Source organism: Cyanistes caeruleus, chromosome 15, assembly GCF_971803275.1.
Source record: "Cyanistes caeruleus chromosome 15, bCyaCae1.hap1.1, whole genome shotgun sequence".
NCBI classification, from domain to species: Eukaryota; Metazoa; Chordata; class Aves; order Passeriformes; family Paridae; genus Cyanistes; species Cyanistes caeruleus.
Window position 1 is genome coordinate 1,695,172 of NC_141715.1, and position 23,249 is coordinate 1,718,420.

The following is a 23,249-nucleotide window of genomic DNA, read 5'->3' on the forward strand; positions in this document are numbered from 1 at the left end:
TTCAAGGGCAAACTCAGCTATTCCTCATGATTATGTGCTGTTAATGTTTTGTGTAGGGAGGTGAAGCACACTAAGAATCAATTAAAGAAAGGCTAGAAGAACTTTTTCTAGTCTATTAACTTCTCTTCTTGAAATAATACATTGCATGTAACTAAATCAGAGTAATTACCCACCCAGAATGGCCGTCAAGTAGTTCAATCTCTTGCTCTCATTTTTCACTCCCCTCCAAAACTCATCCTTATTTAATATGTGTTGCTTCCTCGACTTTATTATGAGGGAAAGGACTTCAGGTGTGCTGACAGAAGTCCATGGATCTCTCAGACGTGTGGGTACACTTTTATACTGAGATACCAGTGCCACCTAATAGTTGCCCAGGGCTTTGTATGGATCATTCCTTTATATTAATAGATAATTCCAAGTTTCCCTGCTGATGCAGTATAAAAACTTGTGAAGATCTCTTTTTGGGACACCAGCTTTTTATATAAAGTTTTCCTAAGAAAACCAAGACTTTTAATGTTCTTTCATTCAGAGCTGCCAGTAGTAGCAGCTCCTACACCTTGAATGGACATGATGTCGCTTTACTTCTTAATCCCATTTTCCCTGGAAATGTTCCAAGGGAAATGAAAACTTGCTTGGAGGGTTAGTAAAGTAAATAAAACACTCTGATACCTTGGAAGAAGTTCCAGTTGCCAGTAGTGAAATGCACAGTCTCAGTCTTCAGTGAGGAATTGCAGGCAGGTAAACGTGAGAATGAAATATTAAGAGGTTCTGCTTTATTTCTTTTGTCTTGGAGAATTGAATGTGCTTTCCACCAGTGCAGAATGGTCAGGAGATGAGAATTTTCTTGTTCATACATAGAAATAGGCCAAACAGGGGTTGTGCAATCATCCTGAATTACTGCACTTACTCAGCAGACAGATCCCTGTGGAGGAACAAAAAGGTTTTTAAAATGTACCTTCCAGGGTGGGCTTCCTTTGCAGCAGCTTCACCTTGTGTGTGAGGCTGTGACTAAATTTTCTTAGCTCCACTGAAGGCTGAACTTTGATCCTTTTCCCTTCCCTTGCATCTCCTGGGCACTGAACCATTGCTGTGCTGAACAATTACACTCAGTATTTCAATTAGAATTCCATCCCTTGAAGAAATAGCACTTCATCCAGATCTTGATTTACTCCTTAGAATTCTTCACTTCAGCCCTTACTCTCTAGTTTTTGGGTTTTTTTTCACAACAAATCTCAAGTTCAAAGGACAGAATACCTGGGCAGGTCATTTGCTCCAATTTTCATTACTTTAGGTGACCAAAATGTTTCATTTTCACCTGTGACTCCTGGAGTTGTTTACAGAGCTGTTCTGTTGACATTTCATTTGAATGATTGTTTTCAAAATACATATTTTCTGCATCCCATTTTGATGTAGGGAATCAATAAAGGTCTTAGACTGATCTGTGAAAAGAAGGAGTGTGATCCACAGCTTGTGTATAACTTTTATCAGATTTATAACAATGCAGGAATGAAGGGTATGGTTTCTCCTAGAATCCAGACAGTGGGAAGGTACAGGCCAGCAGTTCCTGAAACAAATCCAAATATAGAATCTTTTCTCTCTGCCTTTGTAAACATTTTATTTTACTACTCCAGTTAAGCTAAGCTGTGAGTACCTAGGAATTTGTTGACTTTATCAGTGGTAACTGTTTTCCAGACAACCATGCATTGGTGTACTGGAGTCTTTGCCTAAAGTGGAAATACAGTGTCTGTACAGATATTTAAGCCCCAGCAGCTACTTTAGCTGAATCTTGAGTTATTTTGTTTTTTATCTGCATGCTCTTCTTATGAGGCAAATCCTTGGGGTACCTTGTCTATGCCACTGCTGTTGGGAAATTGAGGGAAAAGTCTCCCTGGACTACTGGGAATGTGTCCTTGATGTAAGGAAGCTTAGAAAAGGCAAAATTACAACCTTCTGATCAAACAGGTGTCATGTCAGCTTCAAAAGAGTTTTTCACACACAGCTGTCACTTTGGTGTAGTTATCTGGGATGTGCAGAAGGACTGGAGAGGAGAAAATTGCAGCCCTGTCTTTCAAGTGTGCAGGAGTCCAGGGTGTGACTCCAGGTCTGCTCAGGAGCTTGGGTGGGGAGATACCACCCCCAGTTGCAGATGCAATAAAGCAGGGCTTTATTAAGTGTTAAACATGGATTGGAAAGGAAAATATCCATGGAAGGACTTGTGTTTGTCCTCACAACATTGATAGCCTTTATTTTTGCCCCAAATTGATGTATTGAGCACTTAAAGGTTACTATCACAGTATAGCTGCAATTAATATTTTGTCATGTTTCTACTTTTGCTTTTCTGACATTCACTTAAGTGCTTCTTTCTCTGTGATATTGAAAACCTGATAAAGAGCCTTTATATTCAACTTAATTGGACAATAGAACTTGATTGGCATTTTTTAAATTGAAAAATAAATTAAAAAGTATATGAGTGAACTGCTTTGGTCTGGTGCAGAGAAGTCTGACCTGAAAACAAAGCCTGAAGCATTTCAGGATGGTTTTGTGAAGTGAAATGCTGCAGGAAGGATGAGAGTAAGGTGTCCTGCAGAGGAATTTCAGTCCAGGTGTTGTACACACCCCTCAGTATAAGGACACTGCTGCTATGGTTGCATTTTCATTCTGGTGTTTGATATTTTGGTTGTTGGAGTACTGTTTTCAGGGAGAATTGCCAACTTGTGTGTTCTGGTTTGTGCTCAGACTTTTGTTTCCAGGAAAAATAAGATATTACCGGCATTAATTTCTCATTAGCTTTCAAGATGGAACATTAGTCAGCAACGTGCCCTTGCAGCTGAGAGCACTGATGGTACCCTGGGCTGCAGCAAGATTCCTGCTAATGCTGGATCATTTCCTGTCTTGCAGGTGGTATGGTCAAGAAAAGGACTACAATGTTCTAGTCATGGATCTTCTCGGGCCCAGCCTGGAAGACCTCTTCAACTTCTGTTCTCGCAGGTTTACGATGAAAACAGTACTTATGCTAGCAGACCAGGTACGTGCACACCTTGGTGGGAGCAGCTTCAGGGCCCTGAGGGGTTCTCTGCAGAGTGGGATAAATAATTAATGCAGTGTTTTATACACTAAGTGAACACTTGACCTAAATAAGGACAAAGTAAGGGTGGTTTCTGTGTGCTCTGCCCTACAAAATGCACCGAGTGGGAGGGCACTGCAGCTGCCTGCTCCTTTGTGCTGCTGCTTTCAGGGCAACTTCATTAAAATAGTCAGACTAATTTGGGTGGATTCACTGCCAGTATCACCATGGGGGTTGTGATAGGGGGCTGAAATATTCTCCAGTTGTGGGTGATGTGATTCAGTGGGACCAGTGGTGACAACATGCAAGTCTGGCCCTGTGCTCTCACACCCTCCTGTAGCCTCTGGGACCAGACAGTGAGCTAATAATAAAGAACTGCCTTCCTTCTTTGGTCCTCACAGAGAGTTCTTAAAGCTGTTAGTGGAGATGCCACTCTACCTCCAACATAATCGAGGCCTCTAAAACTCTCTGAAGTCTTTTTTTATAGCAGTTGATATTTTTCCAACTTGGTCATGAGAAAACAGCATTTGAAATGAGCAGCCATATTTATTTCTTGCTGCTTAATAAATGGCTTGATTGTGCTGCTTTCAGCTCCTTGAAAAAGCAGTGAGGGTTTTTCAAGTTGAATTTTTCAATGGTAGTTGAAATTTCATCTAATGTTACGTAATTGATGTCAGTACCAAGTTGTCACTTAGCCAGATGCTCGTAGAATCCCAGGCTCTTGGCCAAGGAAGCTTAAGGCATTTGTCTGGAGACAAGGTCAGCTGTCCCTGTTCTCTCTCAGCTGCCCTAAGAGGGTGATGTGCTTGCTTTAGAGAGCCATTTGCCTGCTCACTTAGCCAGAGTCTGGGTGTGACAGCATCTCCAGGGAATCCACAAGGAGATTGTGCAGTATTCTTTTGGATAATAAACATTAATTAGCTGTCAGCTGAGAAACAGGCAGAAATGGGGGATATCAGTGCTCAGGAGTGGCTTTCAGGGCACAGTCCAGCAAACAGCTGTCAGGGCTGTGATGTAACAACTCAAGCCTGCAAGAGGAGTGTTTGAGGAGCTGCAGAGCTGTGCCACAGCCATGGGCTGTGATCTCACCCACAGGAAATGGGTTGGCCCTGTATGATGACACAGATGTGCCAGAGTACCTCCATGTCTCCAGGTATTCATGGATCAAAGTAGCCTAGATATGACAGGATGGACCACCATCAAGTTGTGACTTGCTCCATGAAAACTCTTACCTGGAAAAGTGATGTTTGATGAATGAATAACCAGATGAATGAGTAACTGGGACATGGGGAGCAAATGAGCTTTAAAATTGGCTTGTGGTAGCTATAAAACCTTTGAAGTGATGACAAAAAATTACTTTTTAATAGGAAGCTGTAGTTAGACACATGAACTTCAATATTTGGGAAATACTCAGGTATTTAATCTGCCTGTTTCTGACCAAGATTATGGAATTTTGACATGGAAAAAAGATATTCAGACAGCATTTTAAAAAATTTATTTTCATTAAGGAAATGCATAAACTGAAGTTGCAGAGGAAGGTAACACTAAAAATTCATGCTTGCATTGAAGGTTTAATGAAATGTCTTGCTCACTTTGAAATCTTACATGTTGCTGGTTTTTTTTACAGATGATCAGTAGAATTGAATATGTGCACACAAAGAATTTTATACACAGAGACATTAAACCAGATAACTTCCTAATGGGTATTGGGCGTCACTGTAATAAGGTTAGTCCAAAGCTCTTTGTTTCCAAGCTGCAGAGGGAATGCCTGTGTGATTTGATTCCAGCTGCACAACTTTTGTAAAATCCATTGCTAAAACTGCTATTTTGGATGCTAAACCACAGTTCTTGGGTGTGAGAACTTGGTTTTCTTGGTGTCCACTTGTAAATGCTATGGGTCTGTGACCCACCCTGGGAGATGCACTTGACTGCAAAATGATTTCTAGACTTAAAGTTATAAACTAACCCTAGAGAAAACTTGACTGCTTCTCTGAAGATACCTGTTGTCATAGCATTTTATTCCTCTATGATAAAAGTCTAATCTTACCTTTGGCTTTGGGGCTGACTTCCTTGGATGAAAACAATTTGTGCCAACGTGGGAGCTCCTGACCTACCAGTCAGCAGGGCATTAAATCTTGCAGTGACAGACTGGTAAAGTCTCTTCAAGCATCAGAATTGTGGATAAGACCAAGAGCCAACATGCAGATGTCTTTATAAATAAAATAAATGATGCAGTTATGTTGATGGAAAACTGTTAAGCTGTAGAATACCTGCTGTACAACAAAAATTTTGTCTCAGTTTACTTTGTGGGGGGAAAAAAAGCTGAGGGTGGGTGGGGGGTGGGCTGAGGTTGTTACACTTTTTGGGATGGGTAAACATAGTCAGAAGTGCATGTTTCCTGCCTAGAAGGCAACTTTTTCATTTTCTTTTTAGTTTTCTTGAGTGAAATATGCTTAATCCTGCAATTTGTATGTCGAGCTCGGGCAGACAGGCAGCATTGGCAATGCATTAAGCATGCTACTGATTAGAAATTAACTTCAGGACAAATGTACGTGATCAAGCTGTTTATTGGAAGCAAGATTCCCACTTATCTCCTCTATATGCCGTCCCAGGATGTCTCATCTGGTTAGGCACTACCAGTAATCAAAATGTTTACCTTTGTTTGCCTGTATGAATGCCAACTTCAGGGCCATGAGCATTAGAAGGGGAAAGCTTGGATAATGTGAGATAACAGCTCTTGTCTGAAGAGGTGCAATGCACTGAGTGTTTAGAGACAACCATTGTTGGGAAAGCTCGTAATTCCAGCTGAAAGGCAGTCTTTATGTAATCCTGTTGCTGTTAAACTTTGTTTGTTCCCAAGTTTCATACTTTCACTCTGTACAGCTCTATTTTTCTCTGCTGTGTTGAGCAGTTTAGGCTCCTTAATTTTCTGGCATGACTCAAAGTAGAACTTGAAAACTTTTATTTTGGTTTTTTCCTAGTTTTAGTTTCTGATTTCCAATTGTTCTTTTTGGGCCATTTTTCTATACTTTTGCACAGTCATGCTAGGTTGGCATTGCTGCACTCCAGTTCATCTTGGTGTGGATTAATGGCCTAGAAATTGCTGCTGTGCTTACTTTAGAGGAGGAACACATTAGATTTGCATCAGCTGAAATGAAAGACAAAATTGCCTACAAACCATTCGATTTTTTCCCCATTAGTTAGGGAGCCATGCAGTGATATGGTGGTAAAACACTGTGGCCAAGGGCTTCACAGATGTCTCAGGGGGTTAGGGAGGTAGATCCTGAGCCAGGAGCAAATTAATAGTTTTACATGAGCAAAATGTGGAATGGGTTCCTTCAGTTTTGGAATCAAGATCTTTGGCTAGGAAACACTTGCCACCATACAGTATTTAATGTTTCTTTTTGTAACCAAGTGTAGTTTTGGGTTTTTTAGAGATGACTCTACCCAGTTCAAAGAAAATCAGCCACAAAGACTAGAACAGCATGGTAATCTTGTTCCAGTAGCTTCCTGTCAGTTATATTAAAAAAAAACCAAAAAACAACCAAAAACTGATTTTTTTTTTCCAAATTTGAATTTGGTGACTGGGAGAAATTTTACTCCCACCTTAAAAGATGAATTTCCAGCTCTGCTAGAAATAAGCCCTGCATGCTTATGAAAGTAAACTTTAAGGTGACTAAATGCCTTCTACCTCTTCCTTACTGAAGATTTACTTTTTCTAAATGTCTTTTGGGGGAAGGGCAGTTTGTGGAACCAAAGGCTGCTTTTGTAAGCAAAAACTTGAATTTCCTTTTTTAATAGAGCCAAATGTCACCATTGCTATCCCTGGTTAAGGCAGTGCCATTTTGGAGCGGCTCACAGTTGAAATTTACCTTGTCCCATCTGTCAAATTTTCTCCTTGGAAAAAAAAAATAATAAAAATAATAATACAGCTATAAATAATCAAAATCTTGCTAAAAAAAAAAAAACCCAAAAAAGATGGAAAGATACAGTTTTTTTGAAAAGTACAGTGCTTGGTGGAAGAAGGATGGCATTTGGCTACCCTGTTCTTTCTCGAACGCCTCGGTGTTGCCTGTCTGCGCCGGCCAATGTTGCAATGTAAGCAAGACTGTTTGATGCACTGCCACCCTCTATTGTTTGTTCAGTGTTTAGAATCTCCAGTGGGGAAGAGGAAAAGAAGCATGACTGTTAGTACTTCTCAGGACCCATCTTTCTCAGGATTAAACCAGGTCTGAACTGTCTCCTATTCCAACCTCAACCCCAAATTCATGTGCTTTATTTTTGTTTTGGTTATTTTTATTTTTGTTTGGTTTGGTTTCTTTTTTGTTTTTTATTTCGTTTTTCTGGAGAATGTAGACCTTGCAAAAGCACCTCTTATGTTGGCATTATTCAGACATACTTGGCAAACATGTAACATTACTAAGATGTTTCCCTGTGGCGCTTGTTTAAATTGTGGAATGATTTCTAAACTTTGATAGGGCTAAATGTACGTGCTTGATTTCAGGTGCAGGTTTTATTTGTGGTCTTTCCAACTCAAAAGGCAATCTCCTAAAAATGTGGTGAAGGATAGACATGAAATAGCAGGGCTCCTGCTTGCTTTGTTGAAGGTTTCCTGCAGTTCCTATGGATGCAAGTGGAGAAGTTCTGTTATCACTTCAGCCAGACTCCTCCCCATGCAGTTTTTGTTCAAAATCAGCCCAAATGTGTAATGAAGACTTAATATTTTCATCCACTGTGCTTAAAAACTGAAATTACTCCAACAAGCTGTGTCTTGGAGAAGCAGGAGCTTATCTTGTAGTGTCTGATGTTGTATTTCTGACTCTTGAAGAGAAGATGAATTGCAGAGAGAGGAAGACATTTGCCAGCTGGTAGCAGGACAGCTGGAAATTGCTGAGTATGAATCACTGCTCAGGAGCTTGGCCATTGGTCCACAGCTTTCCACAGTAGTCTCCATGGATTAAATCCCAGGCGGATTCCTGCTGTACACAAGCTGACAGGCTTCTGTTGTCTGCTTCTGAAACTTTCTTATCAGAGGCACAGACTTTGATCTACTTCTAGTTGCTCTTGGCAAAAATCGTGCCCTACTTCTCCAGTTTCCTGCTGATAGTGCAACAAACAGAAAGAAGGTGGTGTGAGGTTATCTGGGAATGTGTTCCTGAGGGCTGGCACTGGGACGTTCTGTGCTCATCCAAATTGGGCTGTGTCTCCCAGTTTAATTCTTTCCAGGAGGGACTCACTCCTTTGCCTTCAACCCATCCACAGGGAATTACAGACTGATCCTGAGCTAGGGAACAGAGCAAACTTCCCCAGGGAAGATGCTGCTGCTGTAAAATAATACCCAGTTACAGGTCTGTGTTGTGAACCAAATCAAAAAATGAGGGATTGCATTTGAGCTCAGGCTTTGCTTCTAGGACAGTTGCAGCCAAGCAATCACGTAAAGCTTTATACTGTCTGCTTTGGGTTTCAATATCAAATATTTCCTGCCATATCAGATGATTTCCTGGTAGCCAGGGAACATATCCATGCTCACTGAGTAGCTGGCTGTAGTGGGTGCAGCACAGCCAAGACTCACACCTTGCTGAGTTGTCTGAGCAGTGGAGTTGATTTAAAAACTTGGGTTTGTGGCCCTTGCTCCAAGCGTTCTGGGCTTGCAGGGTGACTTTCATCTGACCAGCAAATGTAGCACTGCAGTGCCTTGTGTTAGCATATAAATCATGGCAAGATTTCAACCCCATGTTTTCTGCTCTGACACCTGTAGTTTAAGAGGATTTTAGCTTTGCTTTTTCCTGTCTAGGCTACAGGAGTTGGTAAATCTTCTTGAATCAGAATTCTGAACCATAGCTACTCTGCAGTTCAGAAACTTTTGGTATCTTGGATACTTCACAGAGTTGAACTTCGTAGTGCACAGCACTTCCAGTGTGTCAGAAATGATCCCCCATTTCAGCCTTGGATGTATTTTAGTCTCTAGTTTGCTTTTAAAGATGTATCTTCAGTTCTGGAATCAGCTTTAAAGTGATACTGAGTTGGTTTTTACTGAGACTTTGTCAAACTTCCAATATCTTCTTTCCATCATGTTCTGCCCCCACCCAAGTTACCTCTGCAGCACTGATCAGTCTGTAGGGATTGTAGTCCTTGATCCTGTAGCATTAATCCAGTGTTGGAATCAGGATTTGTAGCTTGAAGTCTGAGTGCTAGAATTTGAAAGATTCCTTATGCATTTCTTTCTGCCTCAGCTTTTTTTGCCTAGTCCTGAATCTTGCCCAAGAAGGTACAGCCTGGATGACCCTTTGTAGGTGGGCTGGCTGGCAGCACACTGATTACCACACACTAATTACCACACACTCAGGTTGCTAAATACCAAATCATTGGGCAAGCTTGGTTATTAGAAACCCAAATTGGATCCATTCCTCGGCTCCAGCTTCCTGGCTATGTTAAAACCAGCGAGTTTATCCTGCTGCTGTGGCAGAGTTCTGGGAGCCTTCAAATGAGCCAAGAACAAGCTATCTTGTTTGCTGGGGAAGGTTTTGGCCTTGTGCTCTGCAGAATGGCCACTGTTCTTTGAGACAGGAGGTTGCAGGATGTGCCTCGTGCATTAACTCCGTGTGTGTGACCCGCTCCGGTGTCAGTGGGGTTGGGGATGTGCTTTCACACATCTTCCTCCCTCAGCTGTGCACTGCAGACATCAGACTACAGTAGTGATAGAGAATAGTGGTAGAACTAAGCTCCAGAGGCTGAGTAGCACCATCTAATCCATCGCAGGGGATTGAGAAAAGGCTTGAACTAATTCACCATTGAGTTTTTAACTGACTAGTTAAAGCTGGTTGTGCCTCCGCACTGTTACTTTGCTTCTTTTAACTGTAGGCTGTTACATTGTCTGGGTGTCTTAAAACATAGCTAATGCCTAGTGACAGAAGTTGGGAATTTTGGGAACTGGAGAGGAATCTAACCTATTTTCATTTTTCTTGAAGTTATTCCTTATTGACTTTGGTTTGGCCAAAAAGTACCGGGACAACAGGACAAGGCAACACATACCATACAGAGAAGACAAAAATCTCACTGGCACAGCTCGATATGCCAGCATCAATGCACACCTTGGCATTGAGCAGAGGTGAGTGCAACGTTCTGGAGGGTGCAGGGTGATCTTTGGAAACTCCTCAAGAGTCTGAGCTCATTTTATATGAAAAGTGTATCCATCACTTTGCAACTGTTCTTCCTTTTGGCTGCCTGTGCAAGGATAGGGGGGAAAAAATCCAAGCACCTAATTTGCTTCCTGAGGAGACTGTGTGTCTTGCAGACATCAGGTGGATGCTCTGCATATTATTTTGGCTTTTTAAAGGCTAAACCATACTTTGATGTGGGTCTGTCAGAGGCCCTTCACATATAAAGTGGTGCACTCTGCTGATGTGTTGCTACCTGTTGGCACTGCTGCTGACTGGCTCGAGAGGCCTTTCTGTAAGCAGAAAGGCTGTTCTAAAGCAGGTGTCTGGCCTGTTTCCTCACTCTCTTCAGCTTAGTAAACCCTTATTTCTCCTTTTGCCTGCAAGCAAGACTTAAATACCTTCAGTCACACTGTATTTTAGTTTCTGGTGTAGTCATGTGTGTAGGTATGTATACGTGTGTGTGGATATATTTATATATTTGAACTTTGCTTAAGCAACAAACACATCTCTATCTTCTGGATCAAAGGCATTTTGTTCCTACAGAATCCTAGCATTTTCCAGTGGAGAGAGCACTTTTCAGGTTGTTGGAAGTGTTAGGTATTCATGGGATGTATCAAGGGGTGCCTCTCTTCCTTACATCTGTGCCTAAATATTGAAATGGGTAACTGAAGGGTGTGGCTTTACCTCTCTTGGATAATTAAAGCTTCAGGAGTGTCTGTGCTTCTGACCTTTGTGTTAACCAAGATGGGAATGACTGAATTTCTCGTGATCAACTTCAACAGAACACGTAACCCACAAATGATTCTTTAAAATGCTCCATGTTTCCTTTTTTTTACTTTAATTTCCTTAAGGTTCCTTCAGGGTTATTTTTCTGTCAGCGTCATATTTAAGCCAGCTTGGCATGTGGCTCAGGGAGGTAAATGACAGGTGTCACTTCTGAATTAAATGCATTTCATAGGTCCCAAGCAGTTCTGGTAAGGGAATATCTGTGCTTGCAGCTGACAGTGAGGGAGGGATCTGCAAAGGATGTTGCCTTTGGATTTAGTTGGACACCATAAATTGAATTTAGTTGGATTTTACACCATATCTGCTGGTAATGGGAATTCTGTTATAATTAGAAATGTAGGTTGATGCTTGCTAAAAGCTGCTAAACTGTCTAGGTCAAGCCAGCAGTGAGGCAAAGAAGTAATGCATTCCTGTAATCAAGAGAAACCAGTTCTGGAGCTTATGGCAGAATATTTCAACCTCTAGTCCTGTACTTTTAACTGTTACAGAACATGTTTTCCTACAGGTAATGACAGCTGTACTCAAGGAGCTGTTTGCAGTGTTATTTATTTTAATAATGGATAGGATTGTCCTGTTTTCCAAATCCTGAAAACTACTTCTATCAATATATTCTCAAATGTAATGTACCCATTACAGATTTACAGAACTAAACGTTTCCTACTACAAGATCATGACATTAAACATTAAAACAATGAGCTGGATGGGGGATGGATACTCTTAATCCCTTTATTGCTTCTGAATTTATCACTGCCTTCTCAGAAAACATAATTTTATGTCATGGCCCTGTACAGGTTCACTGAATGCTGTTGGTGATTAAAATCTGCAGTTGTAATAGAATTAGCAAGTTTTGCAGGCTGGAATTTGTGGGCTCAGTATCATTTTTCAGCCCTTTGTCTGTGGTTTCATGTTGCAGCTGAGATGATCTCAGAGGTAGCTGCTGCTGAGGGAGGGAACCAATCCTCTCTTCCCTGGGCACGGCAGAGCTTTTCTGGCCTTGTGCTAAAAGCTTTAGGGAGGCAAGCTGATTTTCCCCTGGGATAGCTTTTCCTTTGTTCCCAGAGGGGCACAGAGCTGGCCCATGAGCGAGGGGGTGCCATACTATTCTGGTTAGATTGGCTGGGCTAGAACACAAAACATCACCAGCTTCTTTCTTCTCCTACCAAGATCTGCAGATAGATCAGGTTCCAGCCTGTTCCCACTTCTTGGGAGCTGTTTTCCCCTCACCTTTGTGTGTAATCCTGTTTGCAATACCACTGTCAGCTTTTTGATCCCCTGTTGGGGTAGGAGGTGTAGAGTCAGTCCTGCCACCCTTTAAATCCTCCTCTGGATGACAGAGCAGCAGCAAATCCCACCAGGTTGTCCCCATAAGGGAGCAGGGAGGAGAAAAAGAAGGTATTTTTCTGCCTCATATTAAATAGATGTCAGCTGCAGAAAGGCAGTCAGAGTTAAAATCTGATTTTACCACAGCTGGGAAGAGGCAACTTTGCCAAGAGGAAAAAAAATCCTGGAGTGTATTTTCCAGTCCAGTGAACTGTGCTGGTCTTGGTGCTCAGGAAAGCTGTGAGCAAAGTACAGTGGTGTTCATGTGGCCAGAGTGGGGATGTGCAACATGTGCAGGGCAGAAGGCATTTGAAGCCTTTTGCATGAGAGTTTGTGCAAGTTCTCAGTGAAGTCTGTGGCTGGATCACTTTGGAGTTCTCCAGCTACCTTGGAACAGACTTTAGTGGGAAGAAGGCAGAGGCACCTCTCAGACTGATTCATGCACCTTTATAAATACTGCTGCCTTTTAAAACCAGAGACAGCTCAGGGTTTTTTGACAGAAGGGAAGGAAGAAAGGAGCAATGCTTTTTAGGGGCCACGTGGTCAGGATTGATCCCTGACTGAGCCAAGGTTCAGGGAAAAATTTTACTGACATGATGTTACAGCCTTATTGACCTCATTAACCTCATTCTCTCTTACAATGCATTCCATGGTTCCCACAGGAAAATCTTCAGTTTCTACCCAAGCTGCTTAAGAAGACAGGAAAGAAATTTCATGGGCTTTTTGTTTGTTTTCTGCTCTTTATTTTCCAAAGTTTTCCCAAATCAGTGTAACTCCAGATGGAAACTTAGAACACACAATACCTATGAATATTCCTTGCTTAAAAAACAAACAGGATCTCTTCCTATCTTAGGGTTCTCTTGGGGTTTATTACTGAATTATTTGTTTAATTTAAATTTTTGAATGCTAGTACCATGGAATAGAGTAAGAAATGCCAGAATTTGTAATTGCTTGTGTTTTTCCTCCTGCAGTCGTCGGGATGACATGGAGTCTCTAGGCTATGTATTGATGTACTTTAACAGAACCAGTCTGCCTTGGCAAGGATTAAAGGTAGGTTATGATGCTCTTCTTCCCTCCCCCACCCTTTTAATATTTTTTTTTTTTCATGTTTGGGTATCATGCTTCTGCCTGTCAGGTGGGTTTATATAATGTTTAGCCTTAGTTGTACAAAGCAGCTTTTCCCAAAGCTTGATATTTATAGACTGTGGATTCTGCCTCTTACGCAGCAGGCAAAATGTGCATTGTTGGACTGTCTTAAAATTTATACTAAACAATAGCTGACATCATCTTTGCCAGTTATTGTCTTGTTGCAGGCTGAGGCCCCTTTGGGAAATAGAAAATAACATTGTTAGTGGTTTTTTGAATTGCTGGAGAGTGCATGGAAATAATCTCTTGCCTGGCAAGTTCAGCCTCATTGGTATCTTCAGTCCAGGTTATGGCACAAGTGAATAATCATTAACTGCAGCAGGCTTATTCAGGATTTCCATGTATGGGAACCAGCTACAAATGTGGCAGACATTTCTTAATTCACTTATTTAGACACCAGTGATTTGTTTTCATGTTTTAATCATCTTTCTTCCTCTGTGTGAGAGCTGTGTCATTCCAGTGGTGTTGCAGCTGCACAGTTTCTAAAAGGGCAGCAGCTTTTGGGCCACTGAAGCTCCTCAGCTGCAAGTGAATGTAAAGGGTGCTGGAGCACCAGGCAGCCCTGAATGGGGCACTGAGTGGGAATTAATACAACTTTGGCAAATGTAGCTGCAAGTCTGCTGTGGTTAATGGACAAAAGCAGCAGCTAGAACTACACGAGCTGTGCCATGTGATGGAAGCATTAGACTGCGACAAATGGTATTAAACTGTGGCCAAATCTTAATACCAGATTGACCTTCATTCTCTTTGCAATAAGTGTGTGGGACTTGGAGATTTCACATAAAATACTTATGGTTGACCAAAGGATTTTTGTCATTTTTTTTTTTTTTTTTTTTTGCTGCTGTCCTTGTTAATCCAGTGTTGCACAATATCTCTTATATTGTGACCTACATGTTCCACAGGCTGCAACAAAGAAGCAAAAGTATGAAAAGATTAGTGAAAAGAAAATGTCCACTCCTGTTGAGGTTTTGTGTAAGGTAAGAGTTTCCAAATGATGTCATACTGTGGAATGGAAATTCTTTTCTTGTTTGGTTTGTTGTTTGTTTGGGTTTTTTTTTTCCTAAACTTGAGCCAATATATTAAATAGCCTCACATGGCATTTGCTGCTGAATAATACTGCTTTGGCAGGCACTGGGTGCCTTGTGTTTGGCCACCCAGCAAGACTGGGAATGTGGGTACAGGACAGCATTTGCTGTTCCTTGGCAAAGTTCATGCCACCATCATTCAGGTCTTGCTGACTGTTGGCTGTGCAAGCTCCCAGCTCTGACGTGAGGCTTGTTCAGCTCTTCAAAGTTTACAGTGCAGGTTTGACATCAGAAATAAATAAGTAACCAAGGTGGAGCTGTCTTGTTTGCCCACATCCACTTTCTGTCTGCCCTAACTCAAGTAGTGGCTGTGATGCAAGTGATCTTTGTTTTCCTTTGAGTCTTAAGATTCCTCTTTCACTGTGGCATCCAAGTGCTTCTTCTCAAAGATCCTTGAGAGCTCAGCAGGGTTTGTGCCCCTTCAGACAGCAGCACCAAGGATTGAACTTTCCAGTCCTGCCCATCTCTAGCCCAAGAGCCTGATAGCATCTCCCAAGATCTTAAACTGTTCATGAAATGGTTTGGGTTGGAAGGGACCTTAAAAATCATCCAGTTCTAACCCCCTGCTGGGGACAGGGACACCCTCCACAAGGCCATCCAGTGTGGCCTTGAATTTCCAGGGATGTTACACCCTGTCATCTTTTACAGCACTGTTCTGTGTGCTATTACCTATTACAGGTAGGCTTTCATACAGCATTAAATGTTTAAAAATGTAAAGCAGAAAAATCTTTGAAAAAGGTTTTCATAAGTTTTCACACTTAATGCTTATTAGCTGACCTTGTCTCTACTATGTTCAAGCAGATTATCAAGGAAACAGGAGTGAGTCTCTTACCAGATAATGATCATTATTTTAGAGACTTAGTTTATAAGAACAAGATTTAATTAGATGAACAGTGTGCTTTATAAATAAGTTAAATGTTGAAGGTTCTGGTGGCAGAGAGGTTATGATTGCAAGCCATGCATGAGGTAACATTTGTGGGGAAGGAATGTGTACCTGAGCAAATCCACATGCTGAAATAAAGAATAAATTAACAACTAGGGGCAAAGTGGAATTCGTTCATACATCTCCAACCAGTTTTCCTCTGCTGTTAGAGACAGATGTACAAGTTTTGCCTTTTGTTAGAAGGTTTTTGCTGCAAGCCATGGCTTGATTAACACTGTTGATTTACAGGGGTTCCCTGCAGAATTTGCCATGTATCTGAACTACTGTCGTGGCCTGCGCTTTGAAGAGGCACCAGATTACATGTATCTGAGGCAATTATTCCGTATTCTTTTCAGGTCAGTCTCCAAGTGGAAAAGTACAGAAACTTCTCAGGGATCCAGTTGGGAACTGCTCTGTGGGACTGGCACTGCAGAGAGCAGCTCCTGTGTGTGTGGTGTAGGGAGTTCTTCTGGGACTTCTTTCATTTCAGAGCTTCAAAAGCTGTTTAAAGGACCTGAAAATTATTGTTCAATGTTAAACATAAAAGGAAAAGATTCTCTTGTTTTTGCATTGTGTGATGTGACCACAGGGTTGAGCCCATACTTCAGGTTCTGTTGCAAGTACATTAAGAAATTGACCCCTTGGTAGGAGTCTTTGAAGCTTTTTATGTTTGGAAATTGGTGCTGGGCCCAGCAGTGGTTCCCAGGAAAGAAATATCAGTGGAGGAGAAGAGTGCTGCTTCATTGAGCTCGTTAGAGCAACTGGAACATCAATTCCACCTTGTGCAGGGAGCAGCATCTGTCAAAAGGAGGGCTGGCACTGATCTCTTGGGTCTCCCCCCAGGTTTCTGGAATCCAAAGAATTCCTATTCAGTGATGTACAATACTGCAGTCTCTCCTTGAAATTATGTCTAGATTTAAAAAAAAAAGCTCAGAAGCTCAGTGCAGCCAGTGGGTGAGCTGGGCTGGGAGGAAGTGCTGCTTCCACAAGTGCAGCCCTTTGTGTAAGCAGTGAGTAAATGCTGCTGGCTGGCATTTGGGCTTGCTGCAAGAATCCCTTTAAGTTAGTAATACTTAGCATTTCTATACCATTCATAATCTCTAAAGCAGCTTAGAAAAGAAGCTATCCCCTAGTTCTGGGATTTCAGGCAGGGCTTGGTGTTAGCTCTGACGTGTTACAGCAGCACATTTCCCTCTTTTGCAGGACCTTGAACCACCAGTATGACTACACATTCGACTGGACAATGTTAAAGCAGAAAGCAGCACAGCAGGCAGCCTCTTCCAGTGGGCAGGGGCAGCAGGCCCAAACCCCCACAGGCAAGCAAACTGACAAATCCAAGAGTAACATGAAAGGTTAGTAGCCAAGAACCAAGTGACGTTACAGGAAAAACAAAAATTCCACGAATTTGGACAACGGCGGCAATTGCAAGTGTTAGATCAAGGAGGTGGTTTAAAAACTACATTTGGCTCTTAAATTCAAAAGCAAAACCAAAAGACGTCCTTGGAGAATTTGACTACTAACTTTATACCAAAATGTCCTTGTTATTCATATCATTTCTTCTGGGGATGTTGGGTCATTTTTAACCACTGCATCTTTTGCTCCTGCATTAACCACTTTCCAAAAAACAAGAAACTGACTTGGTGTTGGGAATGTGACATTTTGATTTATTTTGATTTATATATATACATATATACGGCCTTATATATGTATAAATATATAATGCAATCCAAAATCCTAGACCTAACACTTCTTAAGGGATAATTCTCATTGACTAGGCAAGGATCTAGAGACTTTGGGTTCTGCTCTGTGGCACCTGGTACAGTGCTATGGGTTTGCTTCTGTTCTGTATGCCTCAAACACTGGGAACAGAAAATTGTGACTGCTCTGGCTTCCTCCAGGGGGTTTGCATTGAGACATTTGGTCCAGATTCCAAGGGAGGGACCAGTGAGCTCAAAATGCCGTGTCTAAATCATGTAGTAACCCCAAACTGCTGTGGATTGCCAACTCACAATTTTCTGAGGTATCTGGGTGCTCTGGGGTGGGGCTTCAGGTTTCCTGATGATTTTTTGATGTTTCTGGGTTATGGTTTCAAAGGGAAATGTTGTGACATGTTCAAATGTAATTGTGTAATAACTGAAAACTGAGTTCTGAAAACAGACGCACATCAGATTTTTTTTTTTCCACATGGTCTAGAAGCTTTTAAAATACTGGGTTTTCTTGTGATGTAAATGTGCTGGTGTGAGTCTGGTAAGTCCCTAGGATGAAACTACCACATCTGTGCACTTCTGAGCCAGTCTTGCCATGAAACCAATTCCTTCAGCTGAGCTGTGGATCAAATTGAAACTAATGAGATTGTGTGACTGAGAATAGAGAAGCAAGGTTTAAATTCTATACTGAACCACTGCTGCTCTTCAGAACCTCTTGTCTGTCATTTGTACATGTAGAAAATGATATACTTGGCTAACATGACAATCCTGGAAATCAAAGAAATGCAGAAGTGTTTGCAATAAACTTAAACATTGTTCTTCATGGCAGCATTCAAACTTTACCAGGTGGCTTTAGTCAAGACAGCTATCAAAAAACCACATTTCAGCCAGAATAAATGAAGTAATAAAAAAACTGCTGCTTTTCCCAAGATTGAAGTGGTTCTTGAAAAAAAATAAATAAATTCATAGATGTCATTAAATATCAGATTTTTGGCATAAAGAGTGGCTGGATTTGTCAGAGGCTGGAAACCAGTTCCTTCAGCTGCAACACCAGTAACAGACTGGGTGATTAATCACCTGGGCTTGGATTGCTTCCTGAAATAGAAAAACTCTGACTGAAGTTCAGAACCCAGCCCAGTTTGGGGTGTGGAGAGGTTGGCTGTTCGAGCAGAAGATAATTTGAGCAAAAATGCACATTCCTCACAACAGCTCGTGCTCAAAAGTGAAGCTTTGCAGAAGGTGATGATCTGTATGTGGGACCTGCCCTGAAAATCGAGTTGTGAGCTGGTGAAACACAGTTTTGCTGAAGTGTGCTGAGGTTTAATGTGCTGCTCTCCTGGCTCAGACAGTCTCTTCCCAAGTGCTGTGTGTGGAGAAAGAAAAGGTCATTAAAGTGATTATCTGCCTGCACCTTGAAGTGATGCTTGAGTGCAGAGAGCAGAGCTGAGCTCACTGCCAGGCACAAGGGAAGCTTTGCCACAAAACCTTAGACCATTTCTGTTCACTGATTCACATTCCTTATCACACTGTCCTTTGGTGGAGACCCATTGCTACAGCTAAGATAAATTCCTGGTGTTTTAGCACAATTTCATTGGGTTTTTTTGGGGCATTACTCTCCTCTTCCCATCACCAAGAAAGGCTTGTGACCTTTGGATCGATCAAGCTGTAATGTCAGCAGAGCATTAAAACAGCGCTTGGCAAACAGCTGAAGAGTTCAGAGGCTTCATCTCTTCATCAAAGTAAAGATTTCCAGATTCCTAAAATCCTCCATGGCTTTTTCTGGGGAATTCTGCTTATTAATGAAGATTTTTTTGAACCCAGCTAAGCTGAAAGAAGGAGGCTGTATGGCTTGGATGCTGTCACATTGGAGAGGATGAAATACCTGGTTATTTTTTATGAAGTTCAGTTAAATTCTTTTGTAGTTGCTGTAGCAAAGCCTGTGTGGAAGTGGCTTAAAAGGCTTCGTGGTATCAAATGTTACCTCTCTGATAACCACATCCATCGAACTGGAGCCCTGCAAATAGCAATGTACAGGTGCAGTTCTTTATAAAGTGCTGTTGAAGATGTGCATCTGGGCAGGTTGAGCCAGAGAAGTACAGCCCAGATTGTTTGTCCAGTGTTCTCATTTACAGATATTCCTGACTCCCTTAACTCAAATCCATGTTAAATCATCAATGAATCCTAGAGTTTATCCAGGCTAAATATTCTGCTTGGTTCCAGAATAACCTGTTCTGTCTATGGCCTTTTTTTCTCTTCAATTTATTTTTTTTTTTTCCCCTGTCCCTCTCTGGAACTCTGTGCAGTGTCTTTTGTAACAGCCAGATCAGCTGGTTTGGAACTTGGGAGAGGTGAACTGTTCCAGCAGACAGAGCTCTGCTGACTCGGGGAAGTTGGGCTGGCTCTCTTTTGCCAGTGCAGCAGTTGTTCAGGTGTGATTTGTAACTGTGCTTGCACTCGTCTTCCCTCAGTCATAAAAGTGACTCAAGCAGTCAATCTGCAGGATAAAGTCTACCAGTTGCATTTGGGAGAGGTGTTTTTAGTTCCTGGCAGTGGAGATTCTGCGAGGCTGTCAGCAGGTCCATTAATATTTGCTGGATGCCTGTGGTGGTGGCAGGATTGCTCAGAACAGAGAATTAGAATTATTGACAACTGAATACTTCTCACTTGAAGTATTCACTGAATACACAAAGTTTGAGCATTTCAAATTGAGGAGGTTTTTAGGGAATTACACTGCACTTGCTGCTCCCCTGTCAATCTGCTCTTCAGCCATGGTAATAATAAAGCAGTTTGAAGATCCCTCACGTAGCACAGAGATTTTCAGAGATATGAGCAACACCTCAGAGGGACAAGGAGTGATGATTTGGCCCTGTATGGAGTGAAGATCTGTGGAAGAGATGCCACCATGAGCTCTCCAGCACGTTCCTCATGCCAGCAGTGCTCTGTGTGCTGAGAATCTGTGTCTCATCTGACAGCTGTGGTTGGGCTGTGCTTAACAGGACTTTCAAGGGACATTTTGAGTTGAATCCAGTTCCCTGTTGCTCTCTGCAGCTGGACATTCTGCTCATATTACCTTGGGTTTGAGGAGTTCTAATAGCAGCAGATCCCTTGTTGGGATGTCCTTTGTCCTCAGGTTCAGGTACCCAATTCTTGTGAAATGTTCAGATTTCTGCTGCAGGGAGTTGATCTGTTTCTTTCCACACTCTTCCTTTGTTGACTTTGTTTTGGCTGCTCTGACGGAGAAAGTGGTTCAAAAGATGAATCAGTGTTCTCTGCTGAACACACTAAATGGAAAAACAGCATAACTTTTGGTTGTGTGCATCAAGTAAGGATTAGGAAACTCAGGAGTCACTGGGCTTTCTGTGGGAATTTGCACTCAAGTGGGAATGGCTGTCTTAATTCTGGTGCAGGATTTTATTTTTTTTTTAGTATGACCAGTGCTGGATAAAGAGAATTGTCTTTCAGTGCATTAACACTGGGTTTGTAATTACTGAACCTCTTTGAAATGACCTGTAGCCAGTGCTGGAAGAGTTAAAGCCATTTTCTGGGTGCTCTCCAGATACATTTTGGACAGAGCGTCAGACTTGTTTGCACTTGCTTCTCTCTGGATGACAGCACAAGCTATAGCTGAGGTCAGCTCTGTCTGTATTTCACTGAGAAGAGGTTTCTGTTGCAAAAGCTCGGAGCTGTTGCTGTGATGAACTCACCCATGGCCAGAACCATCCTGTCTGGAGGGCATCCAGAACGGAAACTCGCTTGGCAAAGCCATCTTTGGTTGAGGCTCCTGTTCCCTGTGTAAAGCACAGCCCTGCCACCTGAGTCACCAGCAAGGAGCAGGGAGGGAGGACTGGCTCAGCTTGCACTAACTGGTTCTTGGAGATCTGTGTGTATCCCTTTCCTCTCCCTATCCCCCAATGTCATTTGGAATACTGAACATTAAAAGAATCGCTGTGTGTGCACCAGCTCCCCTGTCATGTAAGTCAGCACTTGTTCTTCCCAAGGCTGAGCTGTGCTGCTTCCCCAGCCACTGTCCCAGGTTCTGCCTGCTGCTCTGGCTGCCCAGAGCGTGCTGCTGTGGCTTTGTGGTGGCAGCAGTCTCTGTAAGGTGAGTTATCCCTGCCTGGCCGTGTGACACTGCCGTACTGCGTCTCTGGAGAGCACCCTGCAGTCAGATGACAGCTTGACATTCAGGGATATAAACATGAGCCACTGCAGACAAGTAGAAAACAATCCTATGAAATTACATCCTGTTTCCTAGTGGCAGTAACACAGCTTGTTTTCAAACTGCTGGGCTGAGTTCCTGCTGGAGGAATGTGGCATCCAGCTGGTGCATTGAACCCGGCTCCCAGTGCAGCACTGGGTGTCAGTGAGAGGTGTGCGAGCTCCAGAGTTGTGCCAAATGCTGGTTACCTTTGGAAATGGAACTCTGCAATTCCCAGATGGAGCAGCATTTTCCCCTTTGAATGACCATAACTGCTGTTGAATTTTCTTCCTGTGAAAGCTGTTGCTCGTTTCCATCCCGTATCAGTAAGTTTCCCCTTGTGTTTATCTTGCAGGTTTCTGAGCATGACGAGGATGGGACAAAGCAGAGCAGATCGGAGCAGGACTTGTCACTCCCCAAATCCTAGAAATTTTAGTTCATACACTTGCCAGTGGCTGTGGGCAACCATTTCCTTGGTGTAAAGAACTTAATATCAGTATAAACTGGCTCTGGGCAGTGTCAGTGATGCTGCACTTTGAGTTGTAGCAGCTGTAATTGTGAATATTACTGAGATAGTGAAACATGGTGTCCAGTTTTCTATTGCATTTTTTTCAAGTGGAAAAGTTAACTAATGGTTGACACACAAGTGGAGAAAATTGTGCATATGCCAATTTTTGTTACCTTTTTACTTTGAACTACACTGCTTATGAGATCTCATTGTTTTGGAAGAATGGCATGAACAGTCTTCGGCAACAGTTGTGATAATTGTAAATGCTCACAATTGTGCACTCTTTTCTGGTTATTCCTCCCTGGGTTTTGAAAGTTGTACACACTTAAAACATTCTTAAAGTTGTTGGCTTCTATGTGCAACATACCAAGCCAGCTGACATGGTAGTAACCAAAGATTCCAGTTTTTAAGCATATGAAAGACTCTGCCTGCTTACCTGTGCTAGAAATAACAGCATCTAAAGTGAAGACTTAAGAGAAACTTAGCGACTACTAGATAATCTTTAGGACTCTGCATTAACTCTATAATGTTCTTGGTATAAAAAGGAAAAACAGCATATTTGTCACGAAATTTAGTTAACATCTTACAACTGAACCTGTATGTAAGTTGCTTAGATAAATGTAATCACTGTAAACATCTATATGATCTGGGATTTTGTTTTTATTTTGAAGCGGGAGCTTTTTTGTTTACAAGTTCATTAAAAACTAAAAACTGTTTCTGTAAGGAAATGAGATTTTTTTAATTTGCCTTGTTAATTCAGTTTAAGAAATTTACATTACCCTGTTTTTAAACCAAGTTTTAAGGCCATTTGTTAAGCAAAAGAAGTCATATTTCTTTCTAAATCATTTTAGATTTAGTGTTGTAACTCTTCCTCATTTTGTTTTTAAATAAATTTTGTATTTTTTCCTTGAGGGGGAAGGGGCAGTCTTGCATTTTTATAACCTGTTGTTTGAGACCAGCCCTCTATAATAAGATTGGAATTTTTATTAAAATTAAATGGCATCTTTTGCAGACCCGGGATTGGCAGCCTCTGAGCATTGCCATGTCCTGACTCGTCATTGCTGCTTTGGAGAAAAAAATTGGGAAGGTTGGAAAAAATAATTTGGATGGTTTGAAACCAAGGCATTTTCTTTCAAGTTCTTGTGAAGTGGATATGACCAGATTTCCTCTTGTTCTCGGGGGCAGCCTCGCACCATGCAGAGTTCACATTGGTTACTGCCCCAGGCTGTCTTCCTTCTCACTCCTATTCTAGCCCAGCTGAAAGAAAGAAATACTTTTATTGCTGGTAATTCTTTAACAGTGTAATTTATTCCTTTATAGCATGTCAGAATAAATTAAAAAAAATGTCTGAAAA

General features: G+C 41.8%; 1 protein-coding gene across 4 annotated transcripts in view; it reads left to right on the top strand.

The window, feature by feature from the left end:
- Positions 1-23,249, top strand: part of CSNK1A1 (casein kinase 1 alpha 1) — a 34,932-nt gene extending 11,683 nt beyond the window's left edge. Inside the window, exons 3-11 of one of the 4 annotated variants that reach the window (XM_023936294.2) lie at positions 2,899-3,025; positions 4,692-4,790; positions 7,210-7,293; positions 10,033-10,172; positions 13,302-13,380; positions 14,379-14,453; positions 15,733-15,839; positions 16,687-16,799; positions 21,743-23,249. In XM_023936294.2, the coding sequence (XP_023792062.1) occupies positions 2,899-3,025; positions 4,692-4,790; positions 7,210-7,293; positions 10,033-10,172; positions 13,302-13,380; positions 14,379-14,453; positions 15,733-15,839; positions 16,687-16,799; positions 21,743-21,750 (832 nt within the window). In that variant the 3' untranslated portion in view covers positions 21,751-23,249. Of the gene's footprint in view, positions 1-2,898; positions 3,026-4,691; positions 4,791-7,209; positions 7,294-10,032; positions 10,173-13,301; positions 13,381-14,378; positions 14,454-15,732; positions 15,840-16,686; positions 16,836-21,742 lie in introns of all 4 variants that reach the window. The other 3 variants (XM_023936292.2, XM_023936295.2, XM_023936296.2) reach the window with 3 other exon arrangements.